The 23864-nt window shown below is 47.5% G+C and overlaps 1 protein-coding gene across 3 annotated transcripts in view; it reads right to left on the reverse strand.

Annotated features, from left to right (window-relative positions):
* Positions 1 to 5718: 5718 nt before the first annotated feature.
* Positions 5719 to 23864, reverse strand: part of C8A (complement C8 alpha chain) — a 71377-nt gene continuing 53231 nt past the window's right edge. For all 3 annotated transcript variants that reach the window (XM_084852398.1, XM_084852399.1, XM_084852400.1), the window contains 3 exons: positions 20985 to 21142; positions 9785 to 10007; positions 5719 to 8699 (listed from right to left, as the gene is read on the reverse strand). In XM_084852398.1, the coding sequence (XP_084708524.1) occupies positions 8548 to 8699; positions 9785 to 10007; positions 20985 to 21142 (533 nt within the window). In that variant the 3' untranslated portion in view covers positions 5719 to 8547. The remainder of the gene's footprint in view (positions 8700 to 9784; positions 10008 to 20984; positions 21143 to 23864) is intronic.

Below are 23864 nucleotides of genomic sequence, written 5' to 3' on the forward strand. Positions count from 1 at the left end.
GCATGATGGATTCATGGGGTGCTTGTGTCTGTGTGAGACAGAGAGAGAGAAAATGGATGGAGGATAGGTGTATGTGCGCACGTGTGTGTGAGGGGGAGAGTCTATGGGTGGTTGGGTGGTGAGCTGAGGTGATCCAGAACATGAGAGAAAAAGACATGGGGGGGAGAGTTGGCTGGCAGAGGGGGCTGGGATAAAGTTTGTTTTTCTATGAAATAAGTTTGTGTTGGCACTGAAAACAATGAGTTCAAAGGAGTTGTTTGGAGCTCAGATTCCATCTCTGCCTTATACTCAGTATTTGGGGCAGGATACTTGTCCTTTGTGACTAGCCACACCTCCCACAGCAGCCATTTTGTGGTTGTGCCCTGGACAGTTTTTCAAATTGCCAGATGTGCCCATGGTCCCAAACATGTTGCCTACCCCTGATATAGAGATGTCTAGCAATGATGCCACAAAGCAAGGATGGAAATGATAACCCCACTCACTCAAAAAGGCATTCCCAATCCCAATTCAGATCAACCCCACAAATCTTTGAGCCTGACACTTACCACCACCCCTGCCTCTCAAGACTTGCTGAGATCACTTTTATTCAGTATTTGGATTGATCAAAATATTGACACAGTAATGGATGAGGGCCAATAAACTGAGGCTCAATCCAGACAAGATGGAGTATTGTTAGTGTGTGGTGCATCTGCACAGCTAGGTGATGTTCAACCTGTTCTGGAGGGGGTTGCACCCCCCCTAAAGGATCAGGTTCGTTGTTTGGGGATGCTCCTGGACACAGAACTGTCACTTGAGGCACAGGTGGACTCAAGAAGCATGGAGAACTGAGCTTAGGCTGATATACCATCTACACCTAGATCTGGACAGAGATAGCCTAGCTACAGTTATCCATGCTCTGATAACCTCTTGTCTGGATTACTGCAATGCATTATACATGAGGCTGCCTTTAAAGATGGTCCGGAAACTTCAGCTGGTCCAAAACAGGGCAGCAAGGTTGTTAATGGGTACTGGCCAGTGGGATCATATTATGCAAGTACTTTTCCAGCTGCACTGGCTGCCAGTCCATGTCCAGGCCTGATTCAAAGTGCTGGTATTAACATTTAAACAGCTAAACGGCTTGGGGCCAGGTGATCTGAAGGTTCATCTCCTCCCATGTGTACCTGCCCGGACCCAAAGATCATCTTCAGGGGTCCTTCTCTGGGAACCCTGCCAAAGTGAGGTGGGTGGCTACCAGGAAGAGGGCCTTTTCTGCTATGGCACCCTGGTTGTGGAATGAGTTCCCTAGAGAGGTTCCCCTGCTGCCTATGCTGTATTCTTTTCAGCACCAGGTGAAGACCTTTTTTATTTTCCCAGCATTTTAGTATTTTAGCATTCAAGTCTTTTCGCTGCTTTAAATCTGTGTTTTAAATCTCTGTATTGCTGCTAGGTTTTATTGTAGTTGTACTTTTATATTGTTTTAAGCTTTTATATTTTATGTTGTTTTATGCTGCACTTGTAGTTTTAATTTTTGTGAACCACCCAGAGAGCTTCAGCTATTGGGCAGTATAGAAATGTAATAAATAAATAAATCCACTAGCTCTCTCCTCCCTGCCCCCCCCTTCTGACCACAAAAGTTCCTTATCTTTGCAATGGGAGAGGGGCTAAGCAATAATGCGAGTAGTTCACAGACAGATAGCTGTCTGTCTTACTTTTTACCTGAAATGACAGACCTGGGCATGCTCAGAAACATCATTTCCTGCCAAGACCCTAGGTTTTGCTGTTTCACTGCAGAGAAAATGGCAAACTCATGAACCTGGCAGGAAATGACACTCTGGAGCATGCTAAGAAGCATCATTTTCAGGTTAGAGTCAGGCAGACAGGTGAGGTGCCTACTTGTGAGCCTTTCCTTCTGCAAATTAACTCCTCTGCCCATGTAAAGGTTGCCAGTGAAATGGGGAAACTGGAAGAGGAGGATTGGTTGTGCAATGCCCACGTGTGGTTTTCAAGTCTGTCTTAATACTTGGGGGCAAAAACCTTCAAGGTTATTTTAGCATTCCAGAGGAGCAATTGAGAAACCTAAATGTCACCTCCTCAGAGGTCGGAAACACCTTGATTGTTGTTGTTGTTCAGTCATTAAGTCGTGTCCGACTCTTCGTGACCCCATGGACCATAGCACGCCAGGCCTTCCTGTCCTCTGCTCTCTCCCGGAGTGTGCTCAAGTTCATATTCATTGCATCGGTGATGCTATCTAGCCATCTCATCCTCTGCCGTCCCCTTCTCCTTTTGCCTTCAATCTTTCCCAGCATCAGGGTCTTTTCCAGGGAATTTTCTCTTCGCATTAGGTGGCCAAAATATTGGAGCTTCAGCTTCAGTATCTGTCCTTCCAATGAGCACTCAGGGTTGATTTCCTTTAGGATGGACTGATTTGACCTCCTTGCAGTCCAGGGGACTCGTAAGAGTCTTCTCCAGCACCACAGTTCGAAAGCATCAATTCTTCGGTGCTCAGCCTTCCTTATAGACCAGCTCTCACAGCCATATGTTGCTACTGGGAAAACCATAGTTTTGATTATACGGACCTTTGTCGGCAAGGTGATGTCTCTGCTTCTTACTATGCTGTCTAGGTTTGCCATAGCTTTCCTCCCAAGGAGCAAGCGTCTTTTAATTTCATGGCTACAGTCACCGTCTGTGGTGATCTTGGAGCCGAAGAAAATAAAATCTGTCACTGCTTCCATTTCTTCCCCTTCTATATGCCAGGAAGTGATGGGGCCAGATGCCATGATCTTCGTTTTTTTAATGTTGAGTTTCAAACCAGCTTTTGCACTCTCCACTTTCACCCTCAACAAGAGGCTCTTTAGATCCTCTTCACTTTCTGCCATTAGGGTGGTATCGTCTGCATATCTGAGGTTGTTGATAATTCTCCCGGCAATCTTAATTCCGACCTCTGATTCATCCAACCCGGCGTTTCTCATGATGTACTCTATATAAGTTAAATAAGCAGGGTGACAATATACAGCCTTGTCGTACTCCTTTCCCAATTTTGAACCACTCAGTTGTTCCATGTCTGGTTCTTACTGTTGCTTCTTGACCCTCGTACAGGTTTCTCAGGAGACAGGTAAAGTGGTCTGGTACTCCCATCTCTTTAAGGATTTGCCACAGTTTGTTGTGATCCACAATCAAAGGCTTTAGCATAGTCAGTGAAGCAGAAATAGACGTTTTTATGGAATTCTCTTGCTTTCTCCATGATCCAGTGAATGTTGGCGATTTGATCTCTAGTTCCTCTGCCTCTTCAAAACCCAGCTTGTACTTCTGGTAGTTCTTGGTTCACATACTGCTGAAGCCTAGCTTGTAGGATTTTGAGCATCACCTTGCTGGCATGTGAAATGAGCGCAATTGTGTGGTAGTTTGTACACTCTTTGGCGTTGCCCTTCTTTGGGATTGGAATGTAAACTGACCTTTTCCAGTCTTGTGGCCACTGTTGAGTGTTCCAAATTTGTTGGCGTATTGAGTGCAGCACTTTAACAGCATCATCTTTTAGGATTTTAAATAGCTCAGCTGGAATACTGTCATCTCCTCTAGCTTTGTTGTTAGTAATGCTTCCTAAGGCCCACTTGACTTCACTGTCTAGGATGTCTGGCTCAAGTTCAGTGACTGCACTGTCATGGCTATCAGGGACATTCAGATCTTTCCTGTATAGTTCTTCTTGTTATTCTTTAGGGACGTTGGAGAATTCTGCCACGGATCTCAGTGAGGCCGAATGCCAGTGCATTTGGACCCCTGAAATCCGTGGTGGAACGAAGCCCCCCACCCCCCCACCCCGCAAAAGGCGTGCGAAACGGAGCACCTACCTGGTGCTGTTCGCGCTGCTTTGCAAATGGCAGCCGCATCTGCAGCCACCATTCACTTCTTCATTATTGCCGTGATAGGCTACGTAAATACTTACGTAGCCTATCACGGCTAACGCAGGGATGCCGTTTGCGTCCCTGCAGTGGCCATGATAGGCTATGTAAATATTTACATAGCCTATCACGGCAAAAAAGGGGACGCAAATGGTGGCTGCTGTTCCTGTTTTTACGTAGCCTATCACGGGAAAAGACAGGGGCGCAAATGGCAGCCGCTACGGCCCAGTGGCCAGCTGTCCATGGAGCTGAGCCGGCAAGGGAGAATTTTGGGGGGAAGGATGGAGCACCTCCCCCCCACCGCGGATGTCCCTGGATGAAACCAGGAAAGTGTTTCATACATCCGTAGTATTCTTTCCACCTTTTCTTAATCTCATCTGCTTCTGTTAGGTCCCTGCCTTCTTTGTCCTTTATCATGCCTAGGGATGTAGGAAAGTCACTTACCTGAACCCGAAAGCTGATTCGCGGTGGGGGGGAGGCACTCCGTCCCTCCCCCCGAAATTCTGGCCGGGGGGGAGGTGCCCCGTCCCTGCCCCCTAAAATTCTGGCCGGGGGGGAGGCACCCCGTCCCTCCCCCCAAAAATTCTGGCTGGGGGGAGGCGCCCCATCCCTCTGGCCGTGAATCCTGTCCTGCCGGGATGCAAATGGCAGCGGCCGTAGCCACCGCCGTTTGCGTCCCTGCAGTCAGCCATGATAGGCTACATAAATGTTTACGTAGCCTATCACGGCTGAGTGAAAAAAAAAAACACTGCGCGTACACAAATGGCGGCGCCCATGGGCGCTGCCATTTGCGTACGCACTTTTGTTTGTTTGTTTGTTTTCACTCAGCCGTGATAGGCTATGTAAAGATTTACGTATCCTATCACAGTGTTTTTTAAAAATCTAGCCGTGATAGGCTACGTAAATCTTTACGTAGCCTATCATGTTCTTTTTTTTTTTTAACTTGGAAATGGTGGGGGGGCAGACCGTTTCTCCACCAATTTCGGGGGGCCAAATGCGCTGGCATTCAGCCTCCCCGAGATTCGTGGAGAAATTCTCTGACATCCCTAACATGCCCGTCTTTGCACAAAACATTCTCTTGATATCTCCAATTTTCTTGAAAAGATTAGGGATGTCAGAGAATTCTGCCATGGACCTCGGGGAGGCCAAATGCCAGAGTATTCGGCCCCCCGAAATTGATGGCGGAACAGTCTGCCCCCCCACCCCCCCAGGACGAGAATTACCTCGGGTGGATCTTCCTGGCGGCGGCGGCTCCGGTGGCGGCTCCGGCGGTTGTTTGGCGGCGGCAGCGGTGGCTGGTCGGCTGCCGCCGCCGCCATTTCCAGTTAAAAGTACGCGCATTGTTGTTGTTTTTTAAGTCAGATGTGATAGGCTACGTAAATATTTATGTAGCCTATCACAGCTGACTGCAGGGACGCAAATGGCGGCAGCTACGGCTGCCACCATTTGCGTCCCTGCTAGCCAGCGGCTGCATGTCCAGCTGCTGGCGGAGCCGGCCGGCGGCTCTGCAGAATCCCTGTGGAGCACAGCCGGCTGGCCAGGATTCCAGGGGGAGGGACGGAGCGCCTCCCCCTCCACCATCAACATAATCCGCGAAAGGTAAGTGACTTTCGTCCATCCCTAGAAAAGATCTCTAGTCTTTCCCAGTCTATTATTTTCCTCGATTTCTTTGCATTGTTCATTTAAGAAGGCCTTCTTGTCTCTCCTTGCTATTCTCTGGAACACTGCATTCAGTTGGGTATATCTTCCCCTTTCTCCCTTGCTTTTCACTTCCCTTCTTTCCTCAGCTACTTGTAAAGCCTCATCAGACAGCCACTTGGCTTTCTTGCATTTCTTTTTCTTTGCGATGGATTGAGTTGCTGCCTCCTGAACAATGTTACGGACCTCCGTCCATACTTCCTCAGGCACTCTGTCTATCAGGTCTAATCCCTGAAATCTATTCCTCACCTCCACTGTATATTCATAAGGGATATGATTTAGGTCATACCCAAATGGTTTAGTGGTTTTCCCTACGTTCTTCAATTTAAGCCGAAATTTTGCAAGAAGCAGCTCATGATCTGAGCCACAGTCAGGTCCAGGTCTTGTTTTTGCTGACTGTATAGAGCTTCTCCATCTTTGGCTGCAAAGGACATAATCAATCTGATTTCGATATTGACCATCTGGTGATGTCCATGTGTAGAGTCATCTCTTGTGCTGTTGGAAAAGAGTGTTTGCTATGATCAGCGTGTTCTCTTGGCAAAACTCTATTAGCCTTTGTCCTGCTTCATTTTGTACACCAAGGCCATGCTTGCCTGTTACCCTGGTGATTTCTTGACTTCCTACTTTAGCATTCCAATCCCCTATGATGAAGAGGACATCTTTTCTGGGTGTTAGTTCTAGAAGGTGTTGTAGGTCTTCATAGAACCGATCAACCTCAGCTTCTTCGGCCTCAGTGGTTGGGGCATAGACTTGAATTACTGTGATGTTGAATGGTTTGCCTTAGATTCATACTGAGATCATTCTATCATTTTTGAGATTGTACCCCAGTACTGCTTTTCCCACCCTTTTATTGACTATGTGTGCTGCTCCATTTCTTCTAAGGGATTCTTGCCCACAGTAGTAGATATAGTGGTCACCTGAATTAAATTCGCCCATGCTTGTCCATTTGAGTTTGCTGATTCCCAAGATGTCGATGTTCAATCTTGCCATCTCATGTTTGACCACCTCCAGCTTACCTTGATGCATTGATCTTACATTCCAGGTTCCTAAACAATATTGTTCTTTACAGCATCGGACTTTCTTTTCACCACCAGACACATCCACAGCTGAGTGTCCTTTTGGCTTTGGCCCAGCCGCTTCACTCTTTCTGGCACTACTTGGAAATTCCCTCTGCTCTTCCCCAGTAGTATATTGGACACCTTCCGACCTGAGGGGCTCATCTTCCGGCGTCATCTCTTTTAGCCTTGTGATACGTTCCATGGGGTTTTCTTGGCAAGAATACTGGAGTGGGTTGCCATTTCCTTCTCCAGTGGACCACATTTTGTCAGAACTCTCCGCCATGACCTGTCCGTCTTGGGTGGCCCTGCACGGCATAGCGTATGGCTTCACTGAGTTACGCAAGCCCCTTCGCCACAACAAGGCAGTGATCCATGAAGGGGAAACACCTTGATAGTAGACCCCAAAAGAGCACAAGTAGCCTGCCCTACATATTTCCGTGTGGGGTGCCCAGGAGGCATGGTTTGTACCCGGTATTTATATGGTATACCCTCCATTATACTATCAGATGTATGAAGCCAGTATCTTTCTTACCACCTTCTGTCCTTTGTACATTCAGAGTAAAAAGGGACCAGTTCTGACACTGTTGATGTTGTTTTTAAAATCCTTTTATTTAATTCGTAGCAATTTGGATTGATTCGCTCTCTTTAATGAAATGCACATCTAGTACCAAACTTTTTAGAACCGGATCTGAGGAATTCACAGGTGAACTTTGATTTGGCGGCTAAAACAATTGCGCTGAACTGTGGTTCAAATGCTTGGTTTCTATGACTCCATGGGCTTCCAAAAATGGCACCAAAGCAGTCCTGTTGTTGTCTTTTTGTTTTTAAGCTAAGGCTGCCTTCTAGGGACTGAATACTATCTAGAGGACTAATTGCCCAGAAAGGCTATCCATGCAGATTCCATTGCCATTAAAGGAAGGGTATAGTCTTCATTGCACTGAGGAAGGATGAGGACTGCTTTGTTCTTGAAAGTTGTTCTCTTGAGCTGGGGAAAGGAAGTCGTGGTGTATAACCAACATGTAAAGGGGGAAGGCAGACTGTGCACCCCCCCCGACAAGGAATGTCCATGTGCCTCTTGGCCCCACCCCAATATCTATATGTGTGGTACAGTGTCTGAAAAGGGTAGCCTATGAACATATAGCTGTACGAATATAGGCTTTGTATGCAACTGTGTACAGTTCTGGTCACTGCAACTAAAAAAGGCTATTGTAGAGTTGAAAAAGGTGCAACCAAAATGATCAAGAAGCTGGAGCTACTCCCCTACAAAGGAAGGTTGCAACATCTGGGACGGTTTAGGTTAGAAAAATGCTGAGTGAGGGGAGACATGACAGAGGTGTACAAAATCAAGCAAGGTGCGGAGAAAGTGGATAGGGAGACACCCTCTCTCATAATACTAGAACCTGAGATCATGCCCTGAAGCTGACTGGTGGGAGATTCAGGACTGTATGTTGGAGAAATCCACAACAGATTCAGATGAGTTTGGATTTCTATGAATCCAACCTGCAGATTCTGCACCAGGCTGGCTTTTTTGCGTCATGCAAACTCTGCAGACACGAGGACTGGTTTTTCACTTTTGGGGGGATCTGTGCTAATTTGCAAGTGCACATTAGCACTAATGTGTACTTGTGCAAATGTGATAATGCACACTTGTGCAAATGTTATAATGTGCATTAGTTAATGTGCTGATTCGCTGTGCAGTAGAACTGGATTAGCTGCTATAGCTCTCATACTTATGCAGCTAGCCCCTATGCACGTGGTTCTCATAAGCTGTTACGGTATTCTCCCTACTGGACACCTCCATTAACTTTATCATAAGCATTTATGGCCTAATGCTTTGTACTGTGCATGAATCAGAGCTCATTCCTACATTTTCCTTGTTTGGCAGAACAATCCATTAATCCACTCATGGCAAGCTGTTAGCATGCCTCTGCATGTACATTCCTGCCTACACAGCTTGTTCCACCATTTGCAGGGGATGGGTTTGTACAGTATCTTGAACGCCTTCTAGATCCAGCTTGGCAAGGACTCCATGGAGTCCAGCAACTCCAACTACCATGTATTGGACGACCTGTAACACAACAATTTAGTTTTAGAAACCAACAGACAAAACTACCTGTTGATTTGTTCTAGATTTAGGAGACCTTGGTTTAGCAAGTAAACCAAAAATTATTCCATTTCTTAGATGAAATTAATACACCATCGGCAAATACAATGTTGTTGTTGATGTTGATGATGATGATGATGTTCAATTATTTTTTTAAAAAACCTACCAGTTTAAGACCAGAGTCTTAGATTAATACACCATTTGCAAAAACAATATTGCAAATTAATAATAATAACTACTACTACGACGACGACGACAGTGATGATGTTCAAAAACCTGACCAGTTTAAGACCAGAGTTAAGGTTATCTCATGTTGGCTTAAGCCACACAAAGCCAGGAAACTGGAAGCTTAGGTTGATGCCTTAACAGATGTGCCCTGTGATCAGTAATAATGTTGTGCAATATCACAAATTGTACTTGTTTACAACTTACCTTCCAGGCACCCACACTTTACCTGGGTTTTTCAGGCCCAAATCTAGTTGGGGTGGATGGCATGCCTGGGACCAGCAAAGATCCCCCATGTTGTCCTGGTACAGTATTGCTTTTTGAAGCAGCTGAACTTTACTGTATTTCTGGACAATTTCTCCCGTGAGTTGACCCATGCCTGTTTGTTGCTTGTAAGCAAGCACAATTTATGGCATTGCACAGCATCACTACCGATCCTACGCACAGTTAGGTGCACTCCAACTACTGAAATAAAACAGCTTAGGCACCCTTAAATCTGTGTAAAATCAGGATGCAGCTTTTCAACATGAATATTCGGTTGGTGCCATTGTCTGGCTCTCTCCTTGTAGTCTCTGGTATGATTTATGACACTGGCCCGTTTGCTGCCTCTAGAACTTTTTTTGTTTAACCTGGCTTACTTATACTAATCACTTGAGCTGTTAATTTTATTCCTGTGCAAGGCCGCCTTTGGCTGCCTGGCATGTAAGGTGATTGAAGTCAAGGAAGGGAGGTGTTGATTGATGGATAGATCTAAGGAAGTATCCATTAACCATGATCAGAGTGGTGTATTCTGCAGGCATTGCTCTGCAGTGCTTTCACCTTACCTGTTCGTCTTGTGTTTTCACATGCTGGGCCCTCCGCGCCCAGTGAGCACTCACACACACAGGTGGCCCCCATCAGCATCGGTTCACCATTGTTCTGGCATGGACCACAGCGGCAGGCGTTGAACTCCATTAGATATTCATCCAAAGCCCTTTTCAGGTTTTGCCTTTTGATTTCAATGTGGGCAAGGTTGGTCCTACGCAGTAGTTCATGTATGGGCTGCAGCTGTAAAATAATCGAAAGGGAAGTGTTATTAATGACTGGCGTATGACTGCTGTCTTCAGAGGTACCTCAAAACTGGGGATGTATAAGAATTTCAGTTCAGTTCATTTAACATCAGAGCTTTCTCCATTCACACCCCCAAATGTGTACCCAAATGCATTTTTCAGACAAAACTCACATATTTCCGAGTTTGCGATCTTATTCACAAAATGTGTTAGAAATATGTGCACGCTTTAATCAATGGAGGGAGAATGTGCATTTGGATGTGCACTTTTCCCATTTGAACAGAAGAAGAAGCTTCAGAAGAAGAATCAATACTTAGACCCAAGGGAAAACCATGCATCTGTTTGGTTAACCTTCACAACTCAAACCACAATGTGCCACAAACAGAAAGCAGGTATATACTGCATACAGATGCTTACGAGGCAAATAGTTAAGATTATTCATCCAAACGAATGAAACCACAGATGGCAGAGCAAAACAAAAATCATACCAAAGAAATCCAAGATTGCTGCCAATCTGATCTGGGAAAATAGTTCTTCTCAACCCTGAATACGGTCATCAGACAAACCAATATCATGACCATTTCTGTTAACCTCAGTCTTGTGCTGTTGAGGAATGGAAAGGGGAAGAGAGACCCAGGAAGAACCAGTGGAGACAGAGAAAATACGAACAGTGCGTCGAGCTATCATAACCACTGACATGTTGCATGGGACAATCTGTTCGCAGAAGCTTTGCTTCCCGTAATTCACGAGGACGGCAGCGATCGCCCCATAAGAGCTCCGACATGGCCTTGAGAAATGGTGTTTTGAAACAATATTTGCACAAGACACTTCAGCAAACAACCATGTGTCAAGATAAGAGGACATTCAAGTGGACATAAGTAATTATTAGGTGCTTGAATCCACTCCAAAACCATAAGCACTGGCAGAGCTCCGGGAGCAGCCATTTAAAGGTGATAGACTAAGCTGCAGGCAAAACAGGAGTGAGTTTTATTCGGAATTAATGGAAATTTGTGCAGAGAACACCTGGGAACGGCTGAGAGCCATTCCTCATTATAATCGACTAAGAGCAATCTCCCCACCCCACAGGCACACAAACTGATCCTCAAACAAGCTGCTGTTTTATCCCAGTCCTGCTAATCACATGGGCACATATCTGCTTCCAACCAATCTTCCTTACCTTCTGCTGCCAAAGTAAAAAAGCTGGTTGACTTTTAGTTAAATGTGAGACAAACAAAATGAAGTGGCATGACCACCGGCTTATAAAATGGTCCAGAAAAGCTTTGTTATTTGCATGAAGGTCATGCAAGAGGAACTGCCAGTTAGAAGAGCTCCTGGAAGACTTTCCTTTTTTACGCTGAACTTCAAGGACAAAAAGACCTCCCAGCTGCAGCAAGCACATCCCAAAATAATCTCTTTTAAAAGAGAGAAAACACTGACAGAAGTGGCAGGAGGCTGTAGAAGCAGCAAGGTGCAACTCCAATGAATTACTCCCTCCCACTTTTTAGTACCTTGCTTCTCTTTTCTTTTTCACCATGGGAGAAACTCCATCAGTTCATAAGGCATTTGCAGAGCTCTATTATACTGCATGGAGTCTGAGGTGTTCAAGTTCATCTGTTGGTCACTAAGGTGCTGCCACCTAAGTACAAAAGGGAGACTGCGTGGAGCTATGGTGCTTGGTCCACAAAGCTGCAACTTTCTTAAATAAGATGATAGGATAACGTGTGGCCCTCCAGATGTTGTTAGACTGCAACTCTCATCAGCCCTAACCAACATAGCCAATGGTGAGGGATTATGAAAGTTGCAGTCCAACAACTTTTGGAGGGCCAGATGTTCCCCATCCCTGGGATCAGACATGTATTATACCCTTACTTTAGCAATAATAATGGGAAGCTGCAAATTTCTGAAAGCACCTCCCTTCCAGTTGTCAATCCAGAAACAAAACAGGTACATGGAGGGAATAGCAGCAGTAGCAATGGGTTTTGTGCGTATGTGTGTGTATGGGGGGGGGGGGAAGCAATCGGCTTTGGAGGATGTGGGCCTATCAATATCCACCCCCTCCTCCAAGTAGGAGTCCTATAACGCAGGTTGCTGACTAAGGCCTGAGTTAAAGGTAATAAATAACACCTTTAATATGTGTGAGTTTCTAATGTAAATGACAGTTGGTGAACTTTCACGGCCACAAAATTATGCCAGCAAGCCATCTCATTTCCAAACTTGTGAAGTCTTTCACGCAAGCCAACAGCCCAGCACAGGTTCTGGAATCACTAGGTGCAGCAGTTTAATAGCATAGCACCAGGTGTATCATTTCCCCCACACACACACCTTCTGGGCCTACAATCCTGAGGATCAGAGCTGCCATGAAAGAAGCTTCTTCACAAGCAATGTTCCACAGTGGAAAACCTTCAGCACCCACCAGAAGTAAACTGTGGCAGATATCTGTTAATGACGGGCTGGGACACAAGAAGAGTCAGCAGCGAAAAATGATTCCTTCAAGAACAGAGCAAGATGTAAATTGGCAGTCTGTAGTACTACAAACAGATTTGTTTCAGTGAAAACAATGTTGTCCTAAAGGCAGAGGTCAGGCCTGCAAGAAGCAATCAGGCTGTCTCGTCAGGTTCATCAGTGTCTAGGCAGCAAGAAATAACTACAACTTGGACTGAAAACAACATCCATTCCTGGTAGTGCAAAACATGGAACCAGGGTAGGTTTTTAAGCTTTTCAACTTCATACCACTATTTTCCAAATTTTTGGCAGCTGGGCCATGCAAAAAATAAATAAATCTGGATTAAAACTGGAGGCTCACCTCACTATTACACCAAATTTTGTATTTATTCTGCATTGTTGAGCGGCTTGTAGAATGATCCTGCTCCTTGCAGCTGAGAGACAGCAGCTAATATCTTCTCCTGGCATCCTACTCTCCTGTTGATCCAGTCAGTTTGAGATAGGGCAATGCTTTCTGGGCAACAGTGAAGCTCCAGGGATTCCCATACACCAGTCGACTGTAGTGCAAACTGTGTCTGGGAATCCTGGAATCTCTTATTCCTTCTTGGGACGATTTAGCGGAGAGATGCTTCCTGGGGATTCTCCTTTCCAAGGGGCAGGGAACAGTCACATGGCCTGGAATATTCCACATCACCACTTCGAAATGTGTCCAGCTTGCAAATAATGATTACACTGCTGAATCAGTCTTCAGTGTTTCAGTTTGCATTTGGCTTCTTTGTGAACGTATTTTTTGCCCCCAAGTCTATTTTCTCTATGTGTGGTACAGCATGGGTTTCAGCTGTTTTACTTCTCTATCCTTACCTTCCAGTGACCCACTACTCTAGAGGAGAGAGAGATGAGATTGATTCCCTGGTGTCCTATCTCCCATGGCAGCCTGGTGATACCAATGGGATGCCAATTTCAGAAACCCAAGAGCTTTAGAACCAGTTCAGCCTCTATCCCAAAGCCCTATAAATGATGCCTGCAGCCAGAGTTATGGACCCAGCCAACTACTGAGATGCTTTCAGCTCAGGGAATCTCATAAGCATAATTTCCAAGGGGGCATGCAGCACCACTATTGGGCTGAGCCAAAAAAGAGGAATTCCAGACCAAAATGAAAAGGCCCAGGGTCTTCAGTGTCATGGATGATGTTGATGAAAAAGACCTGAATGGTTTGCCTGTGTATTGAAGCACCACTTACTGCATCCCTTTTGCTAATGGAATGACTTGCCAGAAACCCAGTTGGAACCAAATATCTGCATAGGGAATTGTGTTCCTAAGGTCATATATCTTGTGGCCGGCTAATGCCCTCAGCCCTCTGGGGAACAGCCCTATTACACTTCAGTGAGACACAAGAGTGCTGCTAGGGTGCAAGGCTTGTGCAGAGGGGAGCCAGGGAGTATAGCAGGGAGACAGGGGAGCCTTCCTTCTGGAATAGATAGTGCAACAATCATTTGCACTTCTAAAGAGCTGGTGGAGATGGCTTTGCCTTTTCCAGCCCTTCACCCTCAATGCCCTAGGATTCAAATGAGATTTTAGGGCAGACAGAGTCTTTTGCCAGGTGGGCATCAAGTTCAGGTGCCTTGATAGGAACCAAGTTGCTACATCCAGCCTAGGTGCTACAGTGCGTTTTTGCACCTCCTCAGGGGGAGTGCACTAAATCTGTATAGAGTCTATCCCTTTTTCTCCACTCACCCACTCTGCCTTCCCCAAGTACCTGCTCCAAATGTCCATCTGAAATGGGAGGAGAACATCCAATGCAGGGTATGTCTGTAGAGCAGGGGATCTCTGTAGCCACTTCTTGCAGCTGCCTGAGAGAGTTCACCAAAATGTAGGGATGTACAAGGATTTCATTTCAGCTCGCAAATCATACAAACTTTGCAATCTTGAATGCGAGTGCTATTTCTCAAGGGAAGTTCGCAAATTCCCGAACTTGTGATCACATTTTAAGAATGCAGTCTTGAAAATGTGCACTTTAAAATGTGCGTTTTTCAAAAAGCACACACATTTTCAAGCTTTAGTCAATGTGTCTGTATGTGGGTTGGGGGGGGGAGTGCACACTTTTCCTGTTTGAGTGGAAAGAAATGCCCTAACCCCGGCGCCAGCTTGTCTAGCTGAAAGGGGGGAGCCATTGTGCGCTGGTGGGTAGAGAGGACATGGGTGCAGGTCATTGGCCACTTCCAGTGGCACCACCAAGCAGGGACAGGCAGGCAGAGTTGCCTTAAGCTCTGCCCTCCTCCCAACCAAAGCTCTCACTCACATGGCTGTCCTGAGCGAGAGAGAACTAACTGATGACTTCCATGGCTCCAACACCTGCGACTTCGCTGGACGCGCTGGATGCTGCGCCTCGCCCCGTGCCTTTGGCCACCAGCGCTCATTGCGTCTCCAAGGGTGCTGGCGCTCACTTTTGCAGTGCACGCACCCCTTGCCTGCCTCTTGCGCCGCTAGCTCTCGTGCTGCGGTGGACATGGTGACCAGCCTTGCTGGTCCCCGTCGGTGGCAGCAGCTGCGCTGCGTTCCTGCTGGGCAGTGGCGCTCACTTCAGCAGCGCACGCCCCCCTCGCCTCTTCTCCCTCATGCCACCTCTAGCCTTCGTGCCACGGTGGACGTAGTTACCAGCCCTGCCTGCCCCCAGCATCCTCTTCTCACCAAGGGCCGTTCTCCTCAGGTCCATAGGCCCAAAGGTTTGGAGTTTAAGGGGGGAGGGCTATAGATGGACAGTGCCCTCACTGGGCTTGCGGGCCTCTGAGGCCTCCACCTCCGACCTGCCTTCCACCTGGGCTCCAGATCAACTGGGAGGCCTAGTGTGGTGTAGTGGTTAGAGCGTTGCACTGGGACCTGAGGGTCCCGGGTCCTGGTTTCCATTTGGCCATAATGCTCGCTGGGTGGCTTTGGGTAAATCTCTTACTCTCACCCTAGCCCTTTATCTACATCATGCCTCCTAAGAAGAGACAGCGGGTGGAAAAGGAAAGGGTAAAGCCCCACGACCTCCCACGAAAAGGCCACAGCATAGGCACGACTCCGAGTCTGAGGATGATGTGGGCCCAGTCCTAGCTTCAATCCTTTCACACCTTGAAGTGGCAGAACGTACCTCTGGGATCGCCCTCCCTCCCCCGGCCAGGCCCGGCAAAACCACGGCAGTCCAACCCGTGACAGCAGATGCAACGTTCACTGTTGCTTTCCATTTTAGCATGTCTGGATGCCATTGAGGCCTCCACCTCATCCTCTTAGGTTCACCTTGATGGCACACCACCGCCAGAGGCCGTCCACCCTCCTGAGGCGTCTCTATCGCCAGTGACGCAGGCAACGTCATCCACCTTGCTGGCAGGGGATCTGAGCACAGCCACCCTGGGTGCAAGTGAGCTGACCATTGCACCTCATTTCATATGGCCGGGGGGGGGCTACCAGGCTGTGGGGTGGATGCCCTGGTTTACTCCTCAGGGATGGCCCTCCTCCCCGCCTGCAATATCTCCACTCGCCTCGGCCTCCGCAGCTGGAGTGGCTCAGCCAGGGGCTTCAGTCGGGGTTCCCACTCATGCGAGTGGTCCCCCTTCTTCCATGGGGCTCGGTGCTATGCCCCCCCACCAGTTACTGCCCCCCACCAGTTACACCCTTGCACCCACACCACCGCAGCAGTCCCAGCCACTTAACCTCACTTGTGCGAGCACCTGGCAAGGACCTGCCGGATTGACTCAGGGACCCTTGCCCGCCCCCCCACCCCGCCTACTCAGCCGATGTCACAGATAGCAACGTCGCAGATAGCTGGGTCCATAACGTCCGTATGCTAACCTCGGAAGGGGAGCTATGCCTGCTGGGGCTACTTCTTTGCCTATTGGCTTTCACCTGACAGTAGCCACCAAAGAGAAGATTTTACAGGGGGAATTTATAGAGGTTTTTTCCCTGTTATTTCAGGATCCCGATTCCAGTGACAGAGAAAAGAACCGTGATAAAGAGCCTGAGCGTAGCAAGGGGCAGAAGGTGCCACACACCTGGGCAAATTGGTTGCCAGGTTTTTTTATTTATGCTGGCATCCTCCAGCAGGGATTCCCTGAGAGGGGGTGGGTCCTCACCAAGTACTTGGGTATAATCTATAGGGCTTACACGGAGTACGAAGGGAGCGCCTGGCTGGCCTATGATGAGGCCTTCCACTGGAGGGCCGCCATTGACCCTTCTGTGCGGTGGGACCTGAAGGACCAGGACCTTTGACTCCAATTTATGACCCCTTCCAGGCTGGGTTCCAGTGACAGATCCCCCCCCCCCGGAATCCCCCCCGGCCGGCTCCACTCCGTGGCGACTCCACGGAGCTGCTGGCCAGGGCCGGCCGCAGCCAGAATTCCGGCTGCTGCTGGGCTGCTGTGGCCGCAAATGGAGGCCATTATGCTGGTCGCCATTTGCGTGGCTGCCAAGCCGTGATAGGCTACGTAAGTATTTATGTAGCCTATCACGACAAAAGGCAACCACTCAAATGGCAGCTGCCACACCATTTGCATGGCTGCTTTTCTTCGTGATAGGCTACATAAATACTTACGTATCCCATCACGGCAAAGAGCAGGGGCGCAAATGGCATAGTGGCCGTCATTTGCGCCCCTGCTTTTTGCCGTGATAGGCCACATAAGTATTTACATAGCCTATCATGAAGAAGGGCAGCCACGCAAATGGCGGCCACTATGATGGCTGCCATTTGCGGCTACAGCAGCCCAGCAGTGGCCGGGAGACCAGCCAGAGCCGCTGGAGCCGGAGCCACTGGAGCTGCCGCCAGGTACGCTCCGTCCCAGGGGGATTCTGCAGGGTGGTGGTGGGGGAGGCCATTCCACCATGGATTCTGGGGGGCTGGATTCTAAAGAATCCAGCCTCACTGGAGTCCGTGGAGGATTTCTGACATCCCTAATAGTGCCCAAGAAATCCCCCAGGGAGTTTTGGTTAATTCATCACCTATCTTTCCCCAAAGGCCAGTCCATTAATGATGAGATCCCAGATTATCTGTGCTCTGTGTGGTACACCTCCTTCGATGAGGCAATAGCCATGATCCGGGATCTCGGCCACAGGGCACTGATGGGCAAGTGCGACATCAAATCTGCCTTTTGCATTTTGTCAATTAACCCTGCGGACTTCAATTTGTTGGGATTCTGTTTCCAGGATAAGTTTTACATTGACCGCACCTCCCCATGGGATGCTCCATCTCTTGCACCATGTTCGAGAGGTTCAGCACCTTTCTTGCACCACATCATCGCACCAGGGTCACCTCCGCCATGTGCATGGACCTGCAGGTATGGCTTACATTTTTGTGGGATTTTAATGGCGTCTCCTTCTGGAGGCGTGAGTTGCTCCTCTGAGCTGACCTGCAGATTCATTCAGATGCCACTGGCACCCTGGGTTTGGGGTTAATATGGCAGGATCGGTGGTGCCTTGGCCAATGGCCATAGAACTGGGCCGCTGCCAGTATTTGTCAGGATCTTACCTTTCTGGAATTCTTCCCTATTTACGTAGCTGTGCACATCTGGGCCAACCTAATGGCCAATTCGGTCGCCCTCTTTTAGTGCGACAACATGGCCACGGTGCACGTTATTAATACCCTGTCCTCTAGAAACCAAAGGGTCATGACATTGGTCAGAGCATTTACGCTCCAGTGTCTATGTCACAACATCTGGTTCCGCGCCCGCCATGTACCAGGTTTGAGGAACCCAATTGCCAATGCTTTGTCATGAAACCAGATCAACAGGTTCCGGGTATTAGCCCCTTGGGAGCATCCACTACCAGACCCCATGCCAGCAGGACTACAGGAGATTGGCGTTCTGAAGTCGAGCACGCTATCCTGAATTCTATAGCTCCCAGCACTAGAGCCGCCTACGACAGAACAGGTAGGGAGTTCTGTGCCTTCAGGAGCGGACTTCAATTACAGGACTTGTGGCCCTTACCTGTGGACCACTTGTTGCAATTTTGTGTACATTTACGGAACAAGGGGCTATCCACCAGGACCATGAGTGGGAAGCTTGCCGCTTTAGCCTTCTGGGCCAAAGTAAGAGGAGTTGACAACTCCATGTCAGATTTCTGAGTTAGGTGAGTGGTGCAAGTTTGGGCATGGATGTCACCTGCCATGCCAGATTCCAGGTGCCCCCTTTCTCCGGATATCCTTCTCGGGCTCCGGGGATTATGGCCTTCCATTTGTTCTTCCCCAGACGAGGTTTCCCTGTTCCATGCAGTGGCATTAATGGCCTTTTATGGGGCCCTTAGGATGTCAGAATTGGTTTGGGCTTCCAAATCTGACTGTCTGGGAGGGCCTTGAGGTACTCCAACGTGCAGGTCTGTCCCAACCTGATCCACCTCTGCATTCGAAGATCAAAGACCGATCATTCTGGCAAGGGCATGATAGTGGCCCTCGGCCAAGCCCGAGTCGTTGGGCTATGCCCTGTCAGGGCCTTGCAGGTTTTTCTGGGATACCACAGGGCGAGGGAAGGTCCCCTATTTTGTCATACTGACTGTTCACCACTGACGAAATTTCAATTCTGGGCTATCACCAAGTCAGCCTTATCCACACTGGGCCTGGGTCATTGTCATTTCGGGACCCACTCTTTCCTCATTGGGGCGGCCTCTGTGGCAGCTGTCGTAGGTTTTTCACACAGGCACGTGATGGCCGTGGGGAGATGGCGCTCCAGAGCTTTCCAGTCATATGTTCGCGATTCGTCCGCTCATTCGTAATGTTTTTTCTTCGCTTCCCCCGATGTTCTTATTCTTTAGATCATTGGATTCAACCTACGCTGGTATGGGTGCTCATTTGTGGGCACAGTATGGTGTTTTGGGCTGCTCGAAGGGCTTCTACGTCAGCCTTCGGATCCCAGCTGCAGTTACCCCAACAGGTGTCAATACAGTGGCTGGGCAGACGGGGTGTATGGTGGGACTCCCTCCTTCCCACCCTGTTGCATCAAGGTTTGGTCAGTCTTCCTCTGCAGGTCCTGGTGCTGCACCTGGGAGGGAACAACTTGGGCTGCAAGCCAGGAAAGGACCTGATCGAGCAGGCGTTGGTCGATTTGCAGGTGGTCCGGCATCATTGGCCAGAGGTAACCATATTGTGGTCCTTGATGCTCCCACGAATCAATTGGAGGGCGCAGAGCAATGCTGCCATTGAACGGGCACGTCGGAAGGTGAACAGAGAAATGGCATGGGGACTACTGGAACATGGGGATGGGTTCATCACCCACCAGGGTATTCTGTGGACAAGGAGGGAGCTCTACAGGCAGGACAGTGTCCACCTGTCTAATGCAGGGAATGACATATTTCTGTCTGATCTGCAAAGGGGCCTGCGGGAAGTCCTTCTACGCAGGTAGGGGGAGTTTCACAAGCAATAGGCTTGTGACTCCTGTGGGGGCTAGGACGGGCAAAAGCAGAAAGAGATTAGGGATGGTGTGCATGCAGAGGCACCTTATGGTGACAGGTGACGCCTGAGGCCCTCCAAACAGGTTGTGAGGCTCGGCGGGGAGATAAGGGTTGCCTGGGAGACCAACCCTCCTCACTCACCCAGGTGTTTGGCGGCACTGGGAGGGGGTGACAGGGGAAGGTCTACCTCCCCCAGAAGGGGCAGTCCGGAGGGATGGCGAGATCGACGCCACCCCTCAGGCTGGGTGTGTTTTCGCCCAAGAAGTGCCAGCTAGTCACTGACACAGTCAGGTGCCCATCCTAGGTATCCCTTTGCAGATATTTTCAATAAATGTGGCCCAATTTTCAACCCAAGCTTTGTTGTCTGTGCCTTCTTTGACCCATCTCCACCCGCAAAAACAGATTGCAAACTAGAATACGAGTGAGATGAAACATGCTATGAAGTGGAGTTTAGAGAATCTTGATGAACTCAAGCATCCCTGGTTCTCCCAACCCTACCAAAATTGTATGGTTGGAGAAACACTCCCAATTGGGCTAACAATACCAGTGATATTCTACTTTACATCTCCTATTCCACTTCCACATCACCTCCTGGTTTATGTTACAGGTAGGCAACTTGTGACTCTCCAGATGTTTTGACCTAAAATTTCCACGATCCCTCACCATTGGCTATGCTGGCTAGGGCTGATGGGAGTTGTAGACCAAAACGTCTGGAGGGCTACCAATTGTCTACCCCTGATTTATATGAGCCCTTCTGTGGAAATGTTTTAGATCTGTTGAAAACCTGTACTAGCTTGAAAACCTTTCCTTTTTTCTTTCCCCAAAACAATGTAATGTGGATGAATATGCATGCTCAAAGCTTTTCTTGCCATCGTGCAAAGAACTCATACTTCAATATTAGAGTTAGTCTCCGCTTCCTATCTTGCTTGCTTTGAAGGCATTGCTTTTTTAAAAAAATGCATTCACTCATTGTGAAATAGGGAGAAGATCAGCAGATCAGTGGCCCATTACAGTTAATCCTGTTCTAAGATGGAATCACAATAAAAATATAAAATGATCTGGTCTAGTACACTTCCAATCCTTTAGAGATGTGGAGTTTCTACAACTGAAAGAAAAGGCTTACCTCAAAATCAATAACAGTGGGATTAAGTTTTAATGACCTCCCCCAGTAGCGGTATGCGTTGGCGCTCGAAGTTTCCATGAGCCTGCCAATTGATGCTGAGTCTCCACCTTGAACCCGGGGAATAACATCCTCGATGAATGACTTTTTACTTTCAGAGTCTGGAAAGTTGGGCAATGGAATATGTTATTCTCCACTTCTATGAATTCACTAGTACTGTCAAAAATTCATTCATCAAGGTGACTCAGAGGAGGACATTTGCCAGCAAGTAGCTATTACAAGAATATGGCCTAACAGAGACTAGGAAAGACAGGAATGGAAGCTTAATGCCACCTCTGTGCTCTTAAGCTCACTTAGAAAGGTGAGTGTAATAATAGTAATAATACCATCACATGCATAGAAGTTAAAAATGCCTTCTAAACTTGTGAAGCAATCACCTTACAATTCCCACTTTTTATTAAATGACTGGTTTTTTTTTCTTTTCTTTTCTTTTTTACATATGGGACACATAGACACAAGGGTTACAATCACAATTAGTGAGCTACTGGTCTATGAATAAGCATCTTTCTCTGTCTCTTTAAATTATGACTAATTTAAGTCCCATTGATTTCAATGGATGTACTCTTAAATCTGAGTAACTCTGGATACAGCCCTGAATTTATTTATTTTTATTACAGAGTATATACAAAGCGCACTTACTTGCACCTACAAGTACCAAATCATTATAAAGGTGTATAAAACAAAGGTCATTCTACATTGCAAAAATGTAGAAAAAAATCTCTAAAATATTAATGTCAATATTGCATTTACTCTTCCAAAAATAATAAATTGACAGCCACAAATTCTGCTACAAATTTTGCTTTTCTCTGTCTTTCATCTATTACTGTGATACTTTGCTTATCCCGTTGTTATATCTTAGGGTTTCTCTAGTTAGAATCGTAGAGGTGGAAGGAGCCTCAAAGGTCATCAGGTCAAATATCCTGACGATGCAGGAAATACACCACTAAAGCATCCCTGACAGGGGTTTGCAAGCAGAGGCTGGATACCTAACAAAGGAGAGTCTACCACTTTCTGAGGTAATCTTTTCTGAGCAATGACTACTTTTGCAGCTGTCAGTAAGTTAGAAATCACTGCACAGTGTGACTTAGGTATACTTCGGGCACAATCCCATTGAGACAGACAGTCTCCTCTGATGTCCTCTGAAGCCAAAGCTGACCGCCTGTCCAATGCAGGGTGGCTGAAGCATGGAGGAGAGGATTCCCTCCATGCTCTGGCTGCCCTTCACTTTGCCTTAGACTCCCGATTTCAGGTGTCTAAGCGCAGCTTTGGGAAGGGAACGGGGCTGGAGACCTCATAGGAAGCTGTCTAAAACAACTTCTGCGGTCTCCACCCCACCCCGCCCCAGGAACACCCCCTTTTTGCTCTGTCTGTGCTCCATGTTATGAGCACAGACAGGCATGGAGGGCCAGCCACCATGGTTCTCCCCGGCCCAGCTATAAGGGGGAGGGGGAGGTGGCAGAGAGTACAGTTTCCCAGCTGAGAGCTCCTAGCGCTGTCCATGAGCTCGGAGCTGGGACACTGAAAAATCCTATCTCCTCCAGACACTGTCTAGGGGAAATAGGATTGCTCTCTTAATTAATTAGATTCAAGTAGCATTGTTTGGGGTTCATCTTTAGTTACCCTTTTAATATCCCTTTTAATTTCTGTCCCAAAAGTTTGAATAGACTCTTAGCTGCAGAACCAGGTTGTCTCTAGTTCATCCACAGCCTTTGCTATGAACTCATTAGAAGGCCAATAAGCAAATCATAATCTCGCAGCCGCAGACTCCCATCCCCAAGATGGGAATTATATGTACCTGACCAGCTTGCTGAAAGTATTACTGAGAGAGGCTCCTATCCGAATGTGCATGTCACAACAGCCAGGGCTATCTGAATGTCAAACAATCAGCCCGGGTACAGTTGACATTGGTACAGCTGTTGGATGGGGGGGGCTACGTCTAACCCCTTCAGTCTCTCTTTACGCTATTGCCAAATTCCTAACCAGGGTGCATGCACACAGCTTCAGCAGCACAAGTTTGCACATAGAGAAGTTTCTCATCCAGGATTTTATAAGAAAGCTTGCCTCTGTCTGGATACACATCACCCCTAGCCCTAGCTGGACTGGGATGATGATGAACATCAGAACATCATCTGATCTTCCACAGGAGTCTCCTTGCTGGCACTTAAGATCTCCCAGTGAAGCCCTGCTCCAGATTCCATCTTATGGGAAGTAGGGCTTTTTCTGTAGCAGCCCCAGTGTTGAACTCTCTTCTGAAAAGGCCATACGTCCCTTCCCTGCTGCCCTTTTCAAGGCAAATATTTCTGTTTCAGTTGGCCTTTGAAAACCGAGTGCTAAGTTATTGTTGCTTACATACTTTTCCCACCCTACATATTTCTTGCTGTGCTCTTTTGCTGTTGTTATTGTTGTTGCTGCTGTTGTTGCTTGGAGGAGGAGCTTATTGAATTCAATTTTACTGTATAATTTTAGTGGTGCTTGTTGTTGTTTTTAACCCTGTAAACTGCATACACACACACACACACACACACACGTAACTGTAATTTGCTTTTATAGTATTTTACTGTATAAGTATTTGCTATTGGTATATTTTTGTATGGTTTTTATCTTGTACATCAGCTTGAGAAGGCTTTACCCTTAAAGGTGGCATAAAAACCATTTTAAATAAAATAAAATAAAATAAAAGCACACCTCTATGTAATGCCCACATAATGTAAACCATGTATATAAAAGTACCTTGGAATATGACATGGGAAGGAATTTGAGTGGCAAAGGAGTTCTCTTGCACATTCTTCTTCCTTTCAGTAGGGCTTGCCCAAGAGAACTTCC

The sequence above is a fragment of the Heloderma suspectum genome, chromosome 4 (genome assembly GCF_057233095.1).
Source record: "Heloderma suspectum isolate Gila_16-S chromosome 4, 16-S_ref, whole genome shotgun sequence".
In the NCBI taxonomy this organism is placed as follows: Eukaryota; Metazoa; Chordata; class Lepidosauria; order Squamata; family Helodermatidae; genus Heloderma; species Heloderma suspectum.